General features: G+C 47.5%; 1 protein-coding gene across 1 annotated transcript; it reads left to right on the top strand.

Moving 5' to 3' along the window:
• Positions 1 to 3,943: 3,943 nt before the first annotated feature.
• LOC147698875 (uncharacterized) lies at positions 3,944 to 13,819 on the top strand. Its single transcript, XM_086936284.1, has 4 exons — positions 3,944 to 4,037; positions 10,548 to 10,646; positions 11,391 to 11,513; positions 13,272 to 13,819. Exons 1-4 carry the CDS (start codon positions 3,944 to 3,946, stop codon positions 13,670 to 13,672), a joined length of 717 nt encoding a protein of 238 aa, XP_086792410.1. The 3' UTR covers positions 13,673 to 13,819.
• The last annotated feature ends 1,578 nt before the right edge of the window (positions 13,820 to 15,397 follow it).

Genomic DNA, 15,397 nt, shown 5'->3' with positions numbered 1-15,397 from the left:
TCTGCGCAGGACCTGTAGAAAAAGGGTTCTTGGATAATTGTTCTACCCTATCCTTAAGCAACACAGCCTCTGCCTTGGACGCTGCCAGTTCCTGTTGAACCAAAACCAAGGCCCTTAACACATCATCCAAGGTGGCCATATGTACCTCAAGCCGACCCGGCAGAATGCAATTCGTGGGTTCGTGATTCTGTCAGACTCCACGCTGCCGAATCCGGTTGATGCACATATGACTCCACCTCCCGATCTCACCAACACGCTAGTAATAGTAACACAGCGTGTTCGAGTGATAGGGCGAGGGAAAACAGAAAACAAACAAGGAGGGGACGGAAGGGGGCTGCAGGGAAGGGACAGCTGGAAGACAAGAAAACAATCATACAGGTTATTCGGATTCACCTTGAACCCCTACACTCTCTCTGTTTTACTAAGTAAGCTTAAATGTTCACCTTTACGTAAAGAAGAATGCTCCTCCTCCTCCCTGTATTCCTTAATGTTGATGTTCGCCACACTAGTCCCTAAAGAACACAAACACGGTTATTGTCTAGCCTCTCCCAAACACATATAATGCTATCTATTAGTAATGAACCTACCCTGCCTTGTGTTGAAGATTGTTCAAATTATAATCAAGTGAATAACCCCAAAAATCCTATGTGAAATCCGCAACAATCCTCTTCATCAAATAAGTCTGTTCACATATATACAATACTCTCCATATGATTCATGAAGGACACGGTAAGACGTAGCCTCATACTACTGTCTTCCGCTCTCTATTTCACACCCAGCTTTCCTTTATTAATTCCACTCCAAATACGGAAAGGTGTAGGATCTCCCCCCACTACCTTCCGCTTTGGCACTTGCTGAGATAAGCACTAGTGTCTTTCTTCGTAACAGAAGTACGCAGAACCTTTAATCCGCAGTACTCCATTCTCACTGATGCCAACAAAATCCTTCAATTCAACTTTAAACGTTCAGGCGCTTTTGTTAACTACACAACAGCTTAGGCAACTAACGCTTTAAACCTCACGCGTATTACAGGGACTCACAGTATTGTCGCCGCTGTTACCCTGGTTTCTCCGTTCTCCGGACTTATCTTATCGCCAGCCTTCAGCTCCAGACAAGCCTCGTCACTCCAGCGAGGTTTCAAATATCCAGGAAGCGCTGACCTCGCGCTACGGGGAAATGGACAGACATACATACAAAGGCCTTTTACCCTCCTACTCTCTCTTTCAGTTTTTGACAAAGGAGGTCGAATAGCTCCTATCTCCATAGGCTCTGCCCCTGCCTCTGCGGAACCCAGGGCTCTCGTAGGAAAACTCACATTACGGGCGTAACCCCTGTCCCACCTTCTCCGATCCCCACTCCGCTCCGTTAGCCTACCATCCAATCTCATGACCAAATTCACCATATCCACACACGTCGTAGGTTGAGGATCTATGTGTGCTACAGCGTCCTTCAATTCATCCCTTAACCCCTGATAAAACAGAGTCATTCTTTTTCGGACACGATCACCCTAGGAATACCGTGTAATCTGACCCCATTACTAGCTAGCAATTGGGCCGTTTGGCTGGCATTCGGGAGGGCCTTACAAGGGATAAAGTGTCCCATTTTGGTGAGGCTATCTACCACTACCAACACGGCTGATGAGCCCTTATCCATTCGAAGACCCGACACAAAGTCCAAGCTGATATGCTGCCATGGTTGACTGGGGGTAGGCATGGGTATTAGTTTCCCTGCTTTCTTGGTGGTCATACCCTTGGCTCTAGCACACACCTCACAACGGGCCACCCACTCAGTAACATCCTTGCTCATGGTTGCCCACCAGAAGTGTCTTTTGACAGTATCGAGAGTTTTACGTATACCAGGGTGTCCTAACAGTTCCCCTTCATGACACCAGCCAATAGCTTTCTTCTGTAAAGGAATTGTGGGTAAATACAGCTTTCCCTGAAAGAATGGCAACCCTTCTCTCATTTTACAATCCAGTCTGTCATGCGCCCATGACCCCCATCCACCCGGATACTGATGGTTCCTCACCTCATCCAAAAAGGATTCCGCCCTCACCACACACAGAACCTTCCCTGATGGAATAATTGCCTGTTTCTCATCCACACACTCCACTGGCATTGTTTGTCTAGACAAGGCATCTGCCTTCCTATTCTCAGACCCCGGGCGGAAAGTGACCACAAAATTAAACTCTGCAAAAAAGAGAGTCCATCTCATCTGTCTTGCTGTCAGGTGCCTAGCAGAGGACATAAATTGTAGATTCCTATGGTCTGTGTACACCGTAATGGTATGCAGGGCCCCCCATAGATAGTGCCTCCATTCCTGGAAAGCTCTCTTGATGGAGAGCAATTCCTTTTCGGCTATGGTGTAATTGAGTTCAGCCGGACTCAATTTCTTTGACAGAAAGGCCACTGGGTGCAACTGACCTGTACTACTGTCCCTCTGGGATAGTACTGCCCCGATTGCTTCATCCGAAGCATCCGCCTCAACCACAAAAGGGTGTTCTAAATTGGGATGTGACAGCACCGGGGCAGAGATGAAAGAAGACTTAAGAGTTTGAAATGACTCCCCTGCAGCAGCTGTCCACTCGAAAGGAACCCCTTTTTTCAATAGTTTGGTAATGGGCACTGCCAGCAAGGAAAAATGCAAAATGAAGCGCCGGTAGTAATTAGCGAAGCCCAGAAAACTCTGGACTTCTTTCACGTTCTTCGGTACCGGCCAGTCTCTCACTGCCTCCACCTTGCGCTCAGACATTTGCAACCCCGAGGGACTGATCATCACCCCCAGGAACTCCACACTGTACACTCCAAACTCACATTTACTGAGTTTAACAAAAAGGCTATGTTCCCTCAGTTTCATCAATACCCTGCTGACCTGTTCCACATGACAATCTTCATCCATAGAGTACACCAGGATGTCATCAATGTACACTACAACGAACAGGTCAATGTACTCCTTCAAGACGTCATTGATCAGAAATTGAAATGCCGCCGGGGCATTACACAGCCCAAAGGGCATGACCAGATATTCATATAGGCCATACCATGTCTTGAATGCCGTCTTCCACTCATCCCCCTCACGTACCCTGACCAAGTGATAGGCTCCTCGCAAATCCAAGCGAGTATAGATCACTGCCTCCCTCACTTGATCAATCAGTACCGTGATGAGGGGGAGAGGGTAACGGTTACAAATGGTGTTTTTATTCAAGACACGGTAGTCCACACATACCCTCAGATCACCATTAGCTTTCGCTATAAAGAAAAGAGGAGGGGCTGCAGGGGAACGGGATGGTCTTATAAAGCCTATACTTTCGTAATGATCGATGTATTCCTTTAAGTGCACAGTCTCAGGAACAGATAAGGCATATACACGGCACGTAGGAATCACTGCCCCATCAATCAAATCAATCCGGCAGTCATAAGGTCTATGAGGTGGCAACTCCTCAGCTCTGCTTTCACTGAATACATCCCGGAATGCTTCATAACATTTCGGGAGGTTCACCTCCTTCTCAGCGGCTGTAGCCACCATAAACTGCAAGGCCAACACTGCTACAGGGGAAGACACATACGGTACCAGGTGTTCCTTGCAAAACCCAGAAGAGAAATGCACCGTGCGAGATTTCCAATCGATGGTAGGGTTGTGGAAGGTAAACCACGGCATCCCTAGAATTATCTCATATTGAGGAGCCTCTATTATGTTCAACTCCACCCTTTCCACATGCCTTCCCTCTGACACCTCAATAGACAATTCTACCTCAGCCGTTTTTTCCGTTATCAGACCTGATTTAATTGGCTGACCATCTACGGCTAAGACCTCCTCTGGATTGCCTCTTGGTATTCTAGGAATCATCAAACGAGCCACCAACCCATTATCTATAAAATTACCAGTGGCCCCTGAGTCCAGCATGACCATTACTTGATGGGATTTCTGTTCACACTCCAAGGTCATGACTAATACCAGATGGGACTCGGTTTCCCCTATGCCTGAGGAAGATAATGATGTAAGCTTCCAATCGGGGTTCTCCTCTTTAGTCGGCAACGGTACCAAACCCTCATCACTCTCTCTGGCAGTATTGGACACCGCTACCCTTTGGTTTTTGTTCCAAGTGTTCGAAGTCTTGGGTTTAGAGGGGCACTCGCGTACATAGTGGCCCTTCTTCCCACAATACACACAAAGGCCTTTTACCCTCCTACTCTCTCTTTCAGTTTTTGACAAAGGAGGTCGAATAGCTCCTATCTCCATAGGCTCTGCCCCTGCCTCTGCGGAACCCAGGGCTCTCGTAGGAAAACTCACATTACGGGCGTAACCCCTGTCCCACCTTCTCCGATCCCCACTCCGCTCCGTTAGCCTACCATCCAATCTCATGACCAAATTCACCATATCCACACACGTCGTAGGTTGAGGATCTATGTGTGCTACAGCGTCCTTCAATTCATCCCTTAACCCCTGATAAAACAGAGTCATTCTTTTTCCTTCCGGCCATTCAGTTTCGGCAATCAGACGATTAAACGTAGTCAGGTAAGTAATCAAATCACTCCTACCCTGCCGCAGGGACAACAACTCTTTATCCGCACTGAAATTTGTGGCCCTCCTGTCAAAGACTTTTTCGAATTCTTCTCTGAATGCTGTCCAATTGGACAACATGGCATCGTCTCGTTTTATCAGAGGGACTGCCCAATTGGCCGCATCACCCACCAAATAAGATATGGCAAACGCTACCCTAGAATGGTTATTAGGAAAAGAGGCAGGTTTACAGGAAAAATGGAGCATAATTTGCGTCATGAAGGCCTGCGTTTTACTAGGATCCCCCCCATACCTCTCAGGGGTGGCTAACGGGATAGGAGGGGGAACCGTAACCTGAATCTGCGCAGGACCTGTAGAAAAAGGGTTCTTGGATAATTGTTCTACCCTATCCTTAAGCAACACAGCCTCTGCCTTGGACGCTGCCAGTTCCTGTTGAACCAAAACCAAGGCCCTTAACACATCATCCAAGGTGGCCATATGTACCTCAAGCCGACCCGGCAGAATGCAATTCGTGGGTTCGTGATTCTGTCAGACTCCACGCTGCCGAATCCGGTTGATGCACATATGACTCCACCTCCCGATCTCACCAACACGCTAGTAATAGTAACACAGCGTGTTCGAGTGATAGGGCGAGGGAAAACAGAAAACAAACAAGGAGGGGACGGAAGGGGGCTGCAGGGAAGGGACAGCTGGAAGACAAGAAAACAATCATACAGGTTATTCGGATTCACCTTGAACCCCTACACTCTCTCTGTTTTACTAAGTAAGCTTAAATGTTCACCTTTACGTAAAGAAGAATGCTCCTCCTCCTCCCTGTATTCCTTAATGTTGATGTTCGCCACACTAGTCCCTAAAGAACACAAACACGGTTATTGTCTAGCCTCTCCCAAACACATATAATGCTATCTATTAGTAATGAACCTACCCTGCCTTGTGTTGAAGATTGTTCAAATTATAATCAAGTGAATAACCCCAAAAATCCTATGTGAAATCCGCAACAATCCTCTTCATCAAATAAGTCTGTTCACATATATACAATACTCTCCATATGATTCATGAAGGACACGGTAAGACGTAGCCTCCTACTACTGTCTTCCGCTCTCTATTTCACACCCAGCTTTCCTTTATTATTTCCACTCCAAATACGGAAAGGTGTAGGATCTCCCCCCACTACCTTCCGCTTTGGCACTTGCTGAGATAAGCACTAGTGTCTTTCTTCGTAACGGAAGTACGCAGAACCTTTAATCCGCAGTACTCCGTTCTCACTGATGCCAACAAAATCCTTCAATTCAACTTTAAACGTTCAGGCGCTTTTGTTAACTACACAACAGCTTAGGCAACTAACGTGTTAAACCTCACGCGTATTACAGGGACTCACAGTACTGTCGCCGCTGTTACCCTGGTTTCTCCGTTCTCCGGACTTATCTTATCGCCAGCCTTCAGCTCCAGACAAGCCTCGTCACTCCAGCGAGGTTTCAAATATCCAGGAAGCGCTGACCTCGCGCTACGGGGAAATGGACAGAAAGCGCCGACCTCGCGCTACGAGGCTTCACTTCCAAAGCGCTTCACAATTCTCTTCGCGCTCACGCGCCAACAGTTAATTCCGAACCCAATTCCTCCTACGAAGTCTTTCCACAACGCACTCTACTCCAGTCTCTCCCAAACACAGGAGATACACAAAATCACAAACAACGTGATGAGGGGCCGCCCTGCTTTTATGGCGCCCCGCCCCCACACTAGAGTTCTGGGAGATGTAGTGCAGGGTTTTAGGTGGCGCAGCTAGGCCAAGCCTGACATAAAGTGCCAAATGGGGTCATCTGCTCGCGCTGACAGGGGTACATTTAAAGGTTCAGGCAGATTTCAACGGAGCGTGGGTAAGATACAGGCGCCAGGCAGGTCCAGCTGAAAACAATACCTTTCCGCGGATGCGTTGCGGATGATAGCAAGATGCTTCGTTCCGAGTCACGCAGTCAGGTAGATGTGTTGTCATCGGCCTCTCAAATATATCCTGCATGGTTGTTTAACACCTTACGTAATCAGCCCTTTGTGTGGGGACAGGACCTTACCTATTCAGGTGCAGGTGTCAGTCCCTCCGTCACTTCCCTCCCCAGGTAGAGCCAACAGAATGCAGATGAGCGACCAAACAAATCTAACCTTCTTGTGTTTGTGGCTGTCTAAAGGGAATGCACAAAAGCCAGCTGTAGCCCAAACCAGATGTGTATTTAGAGATTACCCAACCCAGACGTATATTCAGATACAGGCAGAGGCACAGAATGGTTAAAGTACAAAAATGCCAGGTTTCTAAAAGTCAAACACACCAAAGGGTTGGGCTCTTAACGTCAGATTATCTGAGCCGCTTCAAAATGCAAAAATAACACACATGCCAAACATGATACTCTTTCAATTACGGTACAAAAGGGGGTGGTGATGGATGGAGCATCTGAACCAATCAAACACTCACACCCAGTCAACAGATCTGGGTTTAATCCATCACCGTTCTTTAGCTCACTCTGCCACCCCAGTTCAGACATGGCCATATGCAAATCAGTCTGACCCTGTGTCTCATGGGAACAGTCCAGCCCGAACTGCCAAGCCATGCCTTTCCTGGACCGGATTATAGCTTCCTAGGACCGGTTTCTGGCATTACAGCCGTCTTCAGCCAGGCTTGCTTGAATCTAACCATGGGCGAATTTTGCGGATCTCGCGTTCGCGAATTTTGCGGATTTGCGAACTCGCAATCCGCAAAATCCGCGAATTCCCGCGAATTTGCGGATTTTTTTTTTGTGTGTTCGCAATTGTTTCTGCCAGTTCGCGAGGATTTGGTACTAGTTCGCAATTGCGAACTTACTTGTCGGCTCGCAACGGTCGCGACTATGTTGTTTCTACGTCTGGTTCATCATCACAGCCTCCCAGCACCCTCTGTTTTACCACTGGCACCCTCTCTTTGACCCATGCCACCCTCTGTTACATCAATGCCACCCTCTGGTTCATCATCACTGTAGAAGATGGGGGGGAAAAGCAAGCCCACCTGCCCTGCTTGAACTGACATGAATTAATTTGGGGTTAGTTTATTAACAACACCTGCCCTGCCCCAACTGACAATAATGAATTAGGGGCTAATTAATGTGTCACTGAAAGAATTTCAAGTTCCAGCCTGGCACCTGCTTGTCTGCTCCTTTAGCTGTAAATCAGGACCTTTGTGGCATACAGTTAAGGTCAGAGCAGGGTCACACAATAGTTGCAAGCAGGCAACCGAATTCTGGAGGGCCCCCTCAGGAAGCACTACAAAGAATCGTTACTTTTGCTTTTGCTGAAATCGTTTTTCGTTTTTTTTCGCGCTATTCGCGGGGCGCGGCGTCGTGCGAAACCGACCGCGGAAGCCGCCAATTCGTGCGAATGAGCATTTTATTTTTTTGCGGCTTGTTGTTTCGCGAGTTTTTTTGCAGTATTCGCGAGCCGCTTGCAGAGCAAAACAAGAAAATTTACCCCAAGGTCGAGAACGGGCGCGGCCATTTTGTTTGCGTGACGTATTTCCGTTTCCGCCCGCTATGTATAATCTAGAGGTTCGCACGAGATCGCAAGGAAAATCTCGCGCGAACTTACTTTCGCGCTCGTGAACGGGCGCCGGCCATCTTGTTTTTCATTCATTTCCTGTGTCTGGGCATGGTGTTTAATCCTCTTGGTATCTTTGCCATCCTTTGCTTGTTTTCAGTTTTTTTTTACGATTTTGCTTCTTATCTATCCCTCTCTTTTCCTAGCTGTATATTTTTGTCTTTTCTGCTATTTTTCTTTACTTTTAAACTACTTTTTTAAACTCTTTTCTTTTCTTCTTCCCTATCCTATTCTTTCTTAATTTTCTACTTCTTCCTACCTTACCTGCCCAGACCATGGTCAAGCCAGGCGCCGTGAAGCTGCCCAGGCACTTGAGGGCCGCAGCGGCGGCGGGGAGTAGTGCTGGACCCAGTGCCAGGACAGCATGCGGGAGATTGAGGGGGGAGCAGGTGACGCGACGGGAGATATTCAGCCCGGAGGAAGTGGGCGCGCTGGTCTACTTCGTCCAGCGCCGCCTGCCCAGGACCATCGCGGGAGGCGGCAGGATCGCGGCCGGCGGCTACAACATGCGGGAGCGCCGGAAGCGGTGGGAGAAGGTGTGCTGGGCCATATCCCACCTCTACGGGGTCCAGCGCACCTACAGCCAGGTCACCCATCGCTGGACGGACCTCCTGGACCGCGAGCACGACCTGCTGGACCAGCTCGGCTTGGAGATCCCCGGGCTTGGTGAGTAGTAGTAGCCATTTAATCACTCACTACTATGATGTTTTCTCCTGCTCTGTGTTGTTGTATTGCAAATATTTGTTTTTTACATGGAGCAAGCCAATAATGCCGCTGATGACGATTACATTGTAGTTAAATTATATTTCAAAATCTTCTGTGCATTTCAGGTGCACTGCTCTCCTTCTCAGTGGCGTTGCTACTATGCTTATTTGTTTTCTATTTCGTGGTCTCATTGGCCTGAGTAACTATTATGTATGAGTGTACTTTACAGAACTGCGTAATGCTAGACACTAGGGGGCAGATTACATTTACAAGCCCCTTGCGCCACGTTTACGTTGCCTTGCGTGACGCAACAGCGGCGTAAACGTGCCGCATCCCTGCGAGTCATTTACAGCATGACGCATCTAGGGAGATGCGTCACGTTATAAAGCCATGGGCCTGCACCACAATGGGTGCGTTCCTAGTACGCAGGGTGGGCGGTCCAGCGGCTGTGCGCCTCGCAAAATTGCCTGCGTGAAATCTACAAGATTTAACGCAGGCACTTCTGCGACGCTGCTACGTCAATTCAATTCCTTATGTCTGCTCGAAGCAGGCGAAAGGACTGACACAGCATGTTAAGTATTGGGTGGCCCTGAGCATTACTGGAGTTGCATTGCGTTGGCGACGTGACTCCAGCGATGCGCCGCTCTTACGTGACGAGATGCGTCACGCAAGTGCCTACCCTTGCGCCAGGGCGCGCCGCATTGTAAATGAGGCACATCTGCCGTGTCGCAAGGGTAGTTTTGCGTGACGCATTTGATCTGGCGCATCTCTGGAGATGCGCCAGAACGCGTAAGTAAGTATGCCCCTAAGGGGCAGAATTGCAATTACCGTCGCATCCCTGCAAAGTAGCAGGGATGCGCCATTAATTGTGCGGCCCGCTACCACCACCAAACATGGTGCGCCGTATTTGCAATGCGGCGCACCATGGGCCCAAAACGTCACCGAAGCTTTACTGCTGGAGTTGCATCGCAACGATGGCGCAGCTCCATCAATGCTCTGGGGTACCCTATCTCCCCAATGCTGGGTCAAGCCGTACGTCTGCTTCAAGCAGGTGCAGGGTTTGTGTGACGCATCATTGTCCTAAAGGTGACTGATTGAAATTTTGTAGATTTCCCTCAGCCACTATTAGGATGTGTTCCAGCGCAGGAATGCCCTCCCTTGCGCCGGAACGCCCCCTGATGGCGCAGGGCTTTATAACGGGATGCATCTCCCAAATGCGTCACGTTGTTATAATATTATACGCCGCACCATGGCGCCCTTTTTTGTTTAGCTGCTGCGTCACAAAAGTCACGCAAGAACGGCGCAAAAGAGCCGCAAGGGCTTAAATCTGCCCCTTCCTTTGTACCCCTGACAATAAGAAAAATAGTGGCGGTGGATTGATAGTTTGACTATTTAAATGACTGGTAATGTAGCAGGCAACTGTTAGTGTTGTCACTGATCTGACTGAAATCACAATGGAGTTTGTCTGTCACTTTGCGTCTTGCCTGCGGACTGCTGCCTGCCAGTCCTAGGTGAACGTTTCAGTACTTTGTTTAGTGAGTTACGTGACTTTCGAAGTCACAGGTCCGCAAATAAATGAAAACTAACCATAATCAATATAATTTCGCGGAAATATTTTGTTATTGTTCTTTTGAAATGTTTGATTTGGTTGACATTGACAAGCAACAATCATCCATGTTTTCTGTTCTTTCTTTCATGTTGTACGTCAGCTCCCCCCAGGGGCGAGAGGAGGACACAGGAGCAGCAGGCGGCGGATGCTGTTCAACAGGGCCAGGATCGGGCAGGCGAGGGCTCCTCTGCTGGCCCCAGTAAGTTTTCATTTTAGACTAGTACCTATTTTTCCTAGCGTTCCTCATTTGACTTTTTTCAAAATTGTCTTTGCTCTTCTTGTAGACTGTATCTAAATTCTTATCCTGCCTCTACTATGACTCCCTGTGGTATTACTAGATTATTCTTATTAGTCTGTCTGTGTAGCTAACTAAGATTGCACGGTTGGCGAAACTCCCATGATTCTAGTCAGCAATAGCTCTATCAACTTAGTGCAGTCCTCTGGGATTGTCCATAATGTCTTTTGAAGTGTTCTATCTGGACTCATGCTTGCAAAAATTGCAAAACCTTTCGCTCAGTCACTCTAGTCTGGACCAAAAAACACAGATTGTATTTAAGTTTAAAAGCTTTATTAAAAGTAAACACATTTATTAAAATGAAGTCATAATAAAACTAAACGTTTAACTGATAATGGAAAAGTGGTTAGTGCTGACGATTAATTGAAGACATTTCTTGTGGTCGAGCCGAGCTCTCACCTGGTTTCAACTTGATCTTGTTGTTAGAAGTCCATCTTCTGTCTGTGTGGAGAAAAATGGTGCGTGTTAAAAAAACAGCCTTCATCAGTTGTGCCAAAAAGTGCAGCAAGACAACCTTCCCTGGAAAAAGGGACATTTTTTTTAACTTTAACGTAGACAGTCACAAATTACATTGTTTTCACATGTCTTCATTCCTAGACCAAAGACTAGTGAGTGCTTTATTCTAACATTCTTAAATGTACTTTGTAGGTGGAACATCTGGTGGCGGGGCCAGTGTGGAGGTGGTGGTGCTCGACACGGAGGCGGAGGGCGATTCTTCAGGGGAGGAGGCGGCGGCTGTGAGAGTTGAGACGGTGGTGGTGGCGGCCAGAGGTAAGCTCTTATATATTCCTTACTTATTGAGATTGAAGACTAGCTGGGAAGGCAAGAATATGAGATGCATGGCTGGGTGAATGATGAAGCAATGATGGGTGGAAGGACAACAGCCTGGGTGGGTGACACAGAAACTGTATGTGTCCATATACCTGGATCATGCTACTATCTGACTCTTAGATAGCATATGTGTATCTAGAGCAGGTGTACTCATAGTACGGCCCGCGGGCCGGTGGTAGCCCGGCAAGCCTTCCTTGGCGGTGCGCAGACCTTGCAGACAATCACTGCTCCCCCGGCCCCCACAGAGCAGAGGCTTTTTTGTATTTCACCTGTTAGCGCCCCTGCATCTCCACTCTGACAATCACTGCTCCCCCGGCCCCCACAGAGCAGAGTGGAGATGCAAGGCCACAAAGAGGTGAAATAGACCAAAGCCTCTGCTCTGTGGGGCCGGGCAAGCAGTGATTGTCAGGGTGGAGAAGCAGGGGCGCTCCAACAAACAAAGCCTCAATAATATGTTAATGGTCTTTTAAAGACCTGTTAAGTACTTTGGTGTTGTTGTCTGTGTGTGCGCGTTGAGGAAGCGGTCTCAACCCGGGCTGAAGGCTGACACAGATAGACACACACACAGTGAGATGACAGAGGGGGAGGGAGAGGGAGGGCAGGAGGGAGAGCAGGAGGGAGAGAGATGTATGTAAATGCTGGGTCTGGTGGCTCAGTGGATGAGGGCATCTGCTGCAGGGACCTGTGTGCAACCTCATGGTCACAAGTTATCGTTTTGCTTTAGCCCCGCCCCCTCTGACTCCGCCCCCACCAGTGCGGCCCTCGGCCCCAAACTACACTGTAAATGTAGCCCCTGAGAGAAAGTTTGTGAGTACCCATGATCTAGAGAGAGTAGACGGTCAGTGGATGAACTAAGTGTAACTTTGAAGAGCATGTAACACTGCACCCGCACGTCCGTTCCAGTGTAGGAAAGGCAAGGAAAAGAACTTTTAATTTTGTCCAAATACTACCATAAATAGTAGCAGTAGTTTGTATTGCAAGCACTGCATAGATCCGGTTATTACGGTGGCCACTCCCTACCTCTCTTAATAAGTTTAGTAGTACTCAGTCATTCATGTGTGGATGTATCACTGGTCACTCAATAAAAAGCAAAGCACCTAAAGTCATCCCATATATAAGCAAAAACATCCCATGTGAAGTGATAGATAATCAGATTATTTATCTTCTTCAATTTTCCATTTCTAGTACTCATTTCCACTGTAGGGTGAAAGTTAAATTAATTAAGCAGTAGCCCTTGAGTTGTAACAGAGTATTCTCAGTGCCACCCGTAATAGAAAAGTAAGAGCTTCTCCACCTGCATGTACTGGACGGGTACAGTAACGCAACGCAAGTCTAGGTCACTCCTCATGGCGTGCGTCTCTTTTTCTCGGGTGCAAGTTTACTGCGCTGGCATTATGCCGGCTTGCAGAAAATAACGTACCAATTTTCCAAAACAAGAGATAAGAAGAAGAATAAGACTGGTGTACTTTCATAGTCGACTCCAATGGAAGTCCACAGTGCTCGTAGAATTTGTTCCTTAAACTCCCACTAATGTTAGAGCAAGGATGAAGAAGTGTGAGGTTAGATAGATACTGGCCTCAATAGTTATGTAATGCGCTTGCAAGTTGCTAGTTGTACTGCAACACAAATTTCTGCTGAATGATTAAGTTAATCTTAAAGAGCATTGGTTACAGACTATGTCTTTCTTTCTTCATATAGATGCTCCTTCCAAACGAACAAGGAGGAAGGAGCTGGCTAGAGCGGCCCGGCAACGGAGGATCGAGGCCACTGTTGCGGAATATCGGCGGCTGGTGGCCCTGGAGGACGAGGAAAGTGTGCAGTCGACAACAACAACAACGTCGTCTGCATCGGCCTCCGTGGCCCCACGGGCTGCCACCCAGCACAGTGGTCCACCCAGACTGAGCCGGGCTGCCAAAGGCAAACGCCACCGCCGAGCAGCAAGGCCAACAGCTGCCTCTCACAGGCATTGCACCTGCAAGGCAGTGAAGGCACGCCTGCGCCGCACTACCCTGATGGTGTCCCGCCTTCAGCAGGAGCTCGCCTTGCTCCGCGAGGAGCATGATGCCCTGGCCCAAAAAGTTAACAGCATCCACCCATAGTGTCCCTTGCCCCTTTTTTAGAGACTTTTGGGGGGTGGGAATTGGGAGTTGGGTTTTTGGGGACTTTTGAAGGACAATCGTTGGGGTTAGGGAGGGTCTTGCGGGAGATTATTTTGTTAGGGATATAAATATACTTTTTCAAACTTTATCTGAGCATACCTGTTTTTTACTGCTTGCCTGGTGGGTGGGGGTTTAACGTTGACTGTTTTCCTGAAAGTTTAGTTCCATTTTCTTCCTTTAAGTGTAAATGCCCAAATGTTTTCAACACTAAGTGCCTCTCACAGCCTAAGTGAAGTGAATCCAAGAGTCCTAGGACTTTAGTAGTACTACCTTCAGTCTCTCGTCTCTCGTACTAATACTCCATTATACCCCCAAACCACCAAACGCTTATCTTACCTGTAATTTGTGTTTGAAAGTAGGGCTAGACCCAGGGCTGGCTCCACGGGAAACACCGAATAAGGTTGGCAATCTTGGTCGGATAAAATTTCCTCATAGCGGTGGTACTAGTGGTGTGACACAGTGGCAGTTGCATGCCTATGAAAAAAAAGAAAATGAAATCTGGTTTGTCCTCCTGAGCAATTCAACGGTACAACTGAGAATATAGCAGGTGACAGAAGTACAGTAGAACAGTGCCACATTGTAGCCTAACAAATGGTAAAGTATAACTACTAATTCGGTTGAAGTTCTTTCACATTAGCAATGGTTCTTTGTCAAGCAGAGTAAGAATATATCCTCGGATTTCTTCACCAGCCTGTTGCTATCACCTTATCCTCCCCAGCAAGTGTGTGGATTTATTGCTGTAATAATAATTTAGTCACACATCAATCAAAACCACACAGCCCGGGGGAAGAGGGTTAGGGTTTGAAAAATGGATGGGTACGGGGGTTTTTGGGAAAGGTTTTGGGAGACAAGAAAAAATAGCACAGCATAGACAAACAATTGTGAACATAAACAAATCTTTGGGTACAAACCTATCCATCAATCTTTGAAAGTGCATGCACTACTGCATGCATGTCAGTGAAAAGTAAGTAGTACATTCGACAACTGTGGAAAGAAAGAATGCGACAGTACAGGGCCTGTGTGGAATTATTGATAACGATATTCAACATAAGGTCTCTGTAGCCAGATACCCGAGAGCCTTGCTGGTCACTATAAATCCATTCACAACAACACTCAATGGGGTTGGTCTGGAAGGTGTCAGGTTTACTCCCCGTGATCCAGTCGATGCAAATATGGTTCCACCTCCAAATGTCACCAACACCCAGAAGTGTAAACACAGGGTGTTCGAGCCATTAGGCGGGGGAGGAAAATAACAAACTAAAATAAAAAATGTGGGATGGGTAAAGGTAGGGTCAGCAGGGAAAGGATACCTGTAACAGAAGACAAGACAGGCATCAGTGAAGTGCTGTCCTAACATACAAGGCTACTCTCATATAGTCTCACTAAATAACCAAGGAAGTAGACAAGTACCTGAGCACCAAGAAAACATGACCTTGGATAGGAAATACTATAGCCCTTCTGCCACAATCTGTGAGGAAGGCCTAAGAAACACATAAACATATAGTTAACGAACACACTCCTGTCGCACCAAACACACTCGCGTTATACTAAGACATCAAACCCACTACTCACAACATACCACAAACATGGTAGAGGACTCAATGTACAAAGGGGGTTCCAAATAGTCAAAGCAAAGATGTATGGTCCAATAAAAAGGAAGAGGGA

Source organism: Lissotriton vulgaris, chromosome 8 (genome assembly GCF_964263255.1).
Source record: "Lissotriton vulgaris chromosome 8, aLisVul1.2, whole genome shotgun sequence".
Classification (NCBI taxonomy): domain Eukaryota; kingdom Metazoa; phylum Chordata; class Amphibia; order Caudata; family Salamandridae; genus Lissotriton; species Lissotriton vulgaris.
The sequence above is the reverse complement of the archived record's forward strand: the minus strand, read 5'-3'. Positions and strand labels throughout refer to the sequence as shown.

Coding starts and splice junctions, on each gene's coding strand:
- LOC147698875 (XM_086936284.1), top strand. CDS start 3,944: ATGACTAATACCAGATGGGACTCGGTTTCCCCTATGCCTGAGGAAGAT. Junction 10,647..11,390: donor GGGCTCCTCTGCTGGCCCCA/GTAAGTTTTCAT, acceptor TGTACTTTGTAG/GTGGAACATCTGGTGGCGGG. Junction 11,514..13,271: donor GGTGGTGGTGGCGGCCAGAG/GTAAGCTCTTAT, acceptor TTCTTCATATAG/ATGCTCCTTCCAAACGAACA.